Source organism: Fundulus heteroclitus, chromosome 21, assembly GCF_011125445.2.
Source record: "Fundulus heteroclitus isolate FHET01 chromosome 21, MU-UCD_Fhet_4.1, whole genome shotgun sequence".
Taxonomy (NCBI): domain Eukaryota; kingdom Metazoa; phylum Chordata; class Actinopteri; order Cyprinodontiformes; family Fundulidae; genus Fundulus; species Fundulus heteroclitus.
Window position 1 is genome coordinate 38,841,246 of NC_046381.1, and position 4,070 is coordinate 38,845,315.

General features: G+C 48.4%; 1 protein-coding gene across 1 annotated transcript; it reads right to left on the bottom strand.

Moving 5' to 3' along the window:
• Positions 1-885: 885 nt before the first annotated feature.
• Positions 886-3,593, bottom strand: ppp1r3g (protein phosphatase 1 regulatory subunit 3G). Its single transcript, XM_036125495.1, has one exon. It carries the CDS (start codon positions 3,496-3,498, stop codon positions 2,725-2,727), a length of 774 nt encoding a protein of 257 aa, XP_035981388.1. The 5' UTR covers positions 3,499-3,593; the 3' UTR covers positions 886-2,724.
• Positions 3,594-4,070: the final 477 nt, after the last annotated feature.

The window sequence follows — 4,070 nt, forward strand, 5'->3', positions numbered from 1 at the left end:
AGTTTTTATAGTAAGATTCTAATTTGTGTCCTAAAAAAACCAGAAAACGTTTTAATTAACTTTATGTCAGAATTGGGTTAAGCTTCCGGCGTCGGCAGGAAAAACTGCAGCAACATGGAGACGTTTGATGATAAAGCCTGCAGAGACGTTCTGGACATTATGGACCCGTCTGTCCATCTGCAGGACGCTCTTCCTCTGGTTCTGACTGATTGATGCTCCTTTAGTTCAGAGACGCAGAAAGCTGAAGCTGATTCCTCCTGCAGTGAACCCTGACTTCATGACGTTTCAGCATCAGTCCCTGAATCTGGGTCCAGAACTCTGTTTGTTGGTCCGGTCCCAGGCAGAGAACGCTCGCTTCCTGCTCTGTGCAATATGAAAACAAATATTTGACTCCAAACTTCCAAAAGCTGAATACATAGAGCTCCTCATTTCACAATTTAACAACAACGTGCCAGTCGGCTGCAGAGATTCATGTCAGAACCATCTGGAAACGTCCCGTACTCTGACCCGCTGGACCTGCTGGCTGCATTAAAATATGACATTTAATCTTAATTTATGTTTAAATGACATGTGGGATCAGGAGGAAGCCGCTTAGTTTCTGTTCCAGTCAAGCCCAAAAGTATTCATACCAAGAAGTTTGTTTCTGACATCTATCAAAAAATCATAAAGCTCAGGAAAAGGCTCAATTTTTAAAAATGATGAGTTTTTATTTACATCTTTTTAAACAGGAGGTGAATATTTATCTTTTTATCAACAATCAAAGGAAACATCTTTACTGGAGGATTAGTAAGTGACTGTCCCAGAGAGCTGAGCGGCCTCCTGCATGTTTAGGTTGGAGGAACTCACTTTAATGCTAAAAACCCCAAAAAGAAACAAACAGTCAGCTTTGAGCTCAACAAATTTTTATTAACTTTTTTATGTTTGGGTTGCTGTTGTTTATTAAATTGCAGTTTTTATGTTTTTTTAATGCTTTTATTTATCATACAGGAAATCATCGTGTAAAACATATTATAAGATAAATATGCAACAGATTACTAAACACTGATGTAACATTGTTAAAATAAAATGAAATTACCTTTCCCTTTTTATGTATAATTATTTTTTATACTTTATTATTAAGTATCTTTTTTCTATAAAGCCAACATTTAAAGATCTTTTTGGTTTATTGTTTAATAATAAAACAAAGAACATAAATCACTTGAAACCACATAAATTACAGCTTTATTGACTTTAAACGACCTAAAGCTTCCCAACTAGAGCAGCTGATATTCACATGTTGCATCACACGCAGTCTGAGACTAGCTGAAAACAGCAAAGGTTCAGTTTATGGTTGGAGGCGCTAACTTGGCTGCAGTTCACAGTTTGAGCCACTAGGTGTCACTAAATCTGACATGTGGGACCTTTAACCCTCCTGTTATTCTGACAGCTTCCTCTCTCACCAGCAGCTGAAGCTCTTTCTGGAGGATGCGGTGGCTTCATGGCATTTAGGGATTGTTAGCGTGCTAGTCGATTATGCTAACTGTTTTTAGCGCATGCTAGTCGATTATGCTAACTGTTTTTAGCGTGTGCTAGTCAATTATGCTAACTGTTTTTAGCGCGTGCTAGTCAATTATGCTAACTGTTTTTAGCGCATGCTAGTTGATTATGCTAACTGTTTTAGCGCGTGCTAGTCAATTATGCTGTTTTAGCGCGTGCTAGTCAATTATGCTAACTGTTTTTAGCGCGTGCTAGTCAATTATGCTAACTGTTTTTAGCGCGTGCTAGTTGATTATGCTAGCTGTTGTTAGCGCTACAGGCTGCTCAGCGCATGAGAACAGTGAGCGACGCACCAAACAGGAGGAAGAAACTGAAGGAAGGGACTAAAATAGCGGCTAGTTACTTTAGCTAGCCGGTCTCTCTATGCCAGGCAGCCATGTTGTATTGAAAGCTGCTTCCTGTTGGGTTAAATTCTAGATTCACTTCAAATTTCTGAGGTGGTTAAACACTTTTAATTCAAAGTTTTTAGGATGATTTACACGTATCGAAGCAATGATCAGTCGTTCCTAAAGTTCTCCAATATCGGGCAAAAACAACATGTATAATAATTAATATTAAAGAAATTAAATATGTTACTATTATCTCACATTAAGTGTTTTCCTTCTTCTTTCTGGGCCTCTTTTAAGGAAGGAAAGCAGCTTAACGTGATCAGATCATCACCCAGCATTGGTACCGGGTCCAATGGACTATGAGACGATCAGTGGATCCAGTGGGTTCTGGTTCTGGATCACAGGAGCAACTAGCAGTAAACGGTCCTGACTGGTTGATAAACTAACTAACGATCTGTTAAAACCCGACAGAGTCAATTAACCAATGATTAATGAAACATTTCCTCTTGTTATTCTTCCAGAACCGGAACCATCTGCTAGAATTAAAATGTGGGCCCAGAAACCCAGAAGGTTGGACATTAGTCCTTCTGTGGTTCTGAAGAACTTTCTAGTCTTTGCTGGTATTCATTATTTCATCCTGAGGGGCTAAAAGTCTTCAATGGGGTTCAGAACCGGGTCCAGGTGGGGTTCTGGTGACCAGCATCCTGCCTTGGCCTGATGGAGACCATGTGGACCTGGAGGTTGGTCCAGGCGGACCTGCTTCAGATGTCCTCAGAACCAGAACTTTTCCGCTGGGTGGTTCTGGCCGAACCGGGTCCCTCGGCTCATGTGGAAAGCAGCTGCAGCTCCTCCAGACCTCCTAGTCTCGGTACCGCAGCGTGTAGTTCTGGCCCAGATTGTTGTCCCAGAACTCGCCCTCGTCGCTCCGCAGGAACACGGCGAAGTGCACGGCGGCGCTGGGGTCCACGCAGGGCGGCGTGGACATGGTGAAGCCGAACCGGAGCCCCTCGGCGCGCGGCTCCCCCGCCGGCACCGCCTGCGCGTCCACGTAGGACAGCCAGTCGTTGAAGGTGTACCTGACCCCGACCTCCCGCACCGAGCTGCCCCGCAGGACCCGCACCTGGCCCCGCACGTCGAACCGCGTGACGGTGAGCGTCTCCAGGCAGACGCGCAGCTCCCGGACGCGCCGCTCCGCGTCCCGCGGCTCCGGGAAGGAGGCCACCAGGCGGCCGGTGTCCAGCACGGACCTGAAGCTGTGGCACAGCCCGGCCAGGGCGTCCTGCTGCGGCGGCGGGAAGCTCCGGTGGCGGGACAGCACCTTGGAGGGGATCTGCGGCTCCTCCTGGGAGCTGAAGTGCTTGACGCTGGCCAGCGTCAGCCCCATGGAGTCCGCGAACTTCACCCGCTTCCTGCCGGGGTCCCCGTTCAGCAGCGCCGCCGGGTAGGCCGGCAGGGAGCGCGCTCTCCTCCGGTCCCTCATGAACTTCTCCAGGTGAGACGCGTCCTCCTCCTCCTCCAGGTCTCCGTCCTCCTCCTCCTCCTCTTCATCCTCCTCCTCCTCCTCTTCCTCGGCCTGCAGCCCGTTCTCCTGCAGGGCCCGGCCCGGTCCGCGCAGCGGAGGTGAGCGGAACATGGTGCGCTGCGTCCTGCTGGAGCTCCGCCGCGGCGCCGCTTCTATACGCACCCCGCCCCCTCCGGCGCGACAGCGGGGCGTGCGGAGCGCAGACAGCCGCAGCTGTTTATCCCCCCCCCCCCCCCATCAACCTTCACCTGTTTGCGTGCAGCGCAGAGGGAGGAGGGGTTAAAGAGCTGCCGCCATCAACAACAGGAGCTCAGCTTCAGCTTAAAATGACGAAACATTTGGAATAAATCTGAAATCTGAAAAGTGTGGTGTGTCTTTGACTCACAGCCTCCTGAGCTGCTGGTCTCTGCAGCTCCTCCAGAGCCATTATGGTCCTCCTGCTTCTCTGGTCCAGGTGGACGTCCATGTCCTGGTAGGTCTGCAGGTGGTCCATCCTCTCTCCAGGTCCACATGATGATCAGAACTCTGGGAGGTTCTGTAGAACCTGATCTGCTGGAAACTGGACCAGAACTTCCTCCCTGAACATAGGTGGGCTGTTTTTATTAACTGGGCTGAATTTCATTTAGAGGCGTCACAGTAGAGGGGCTAAATGGTTTTTATCTGTTGATGTGAGCAGAAACCAC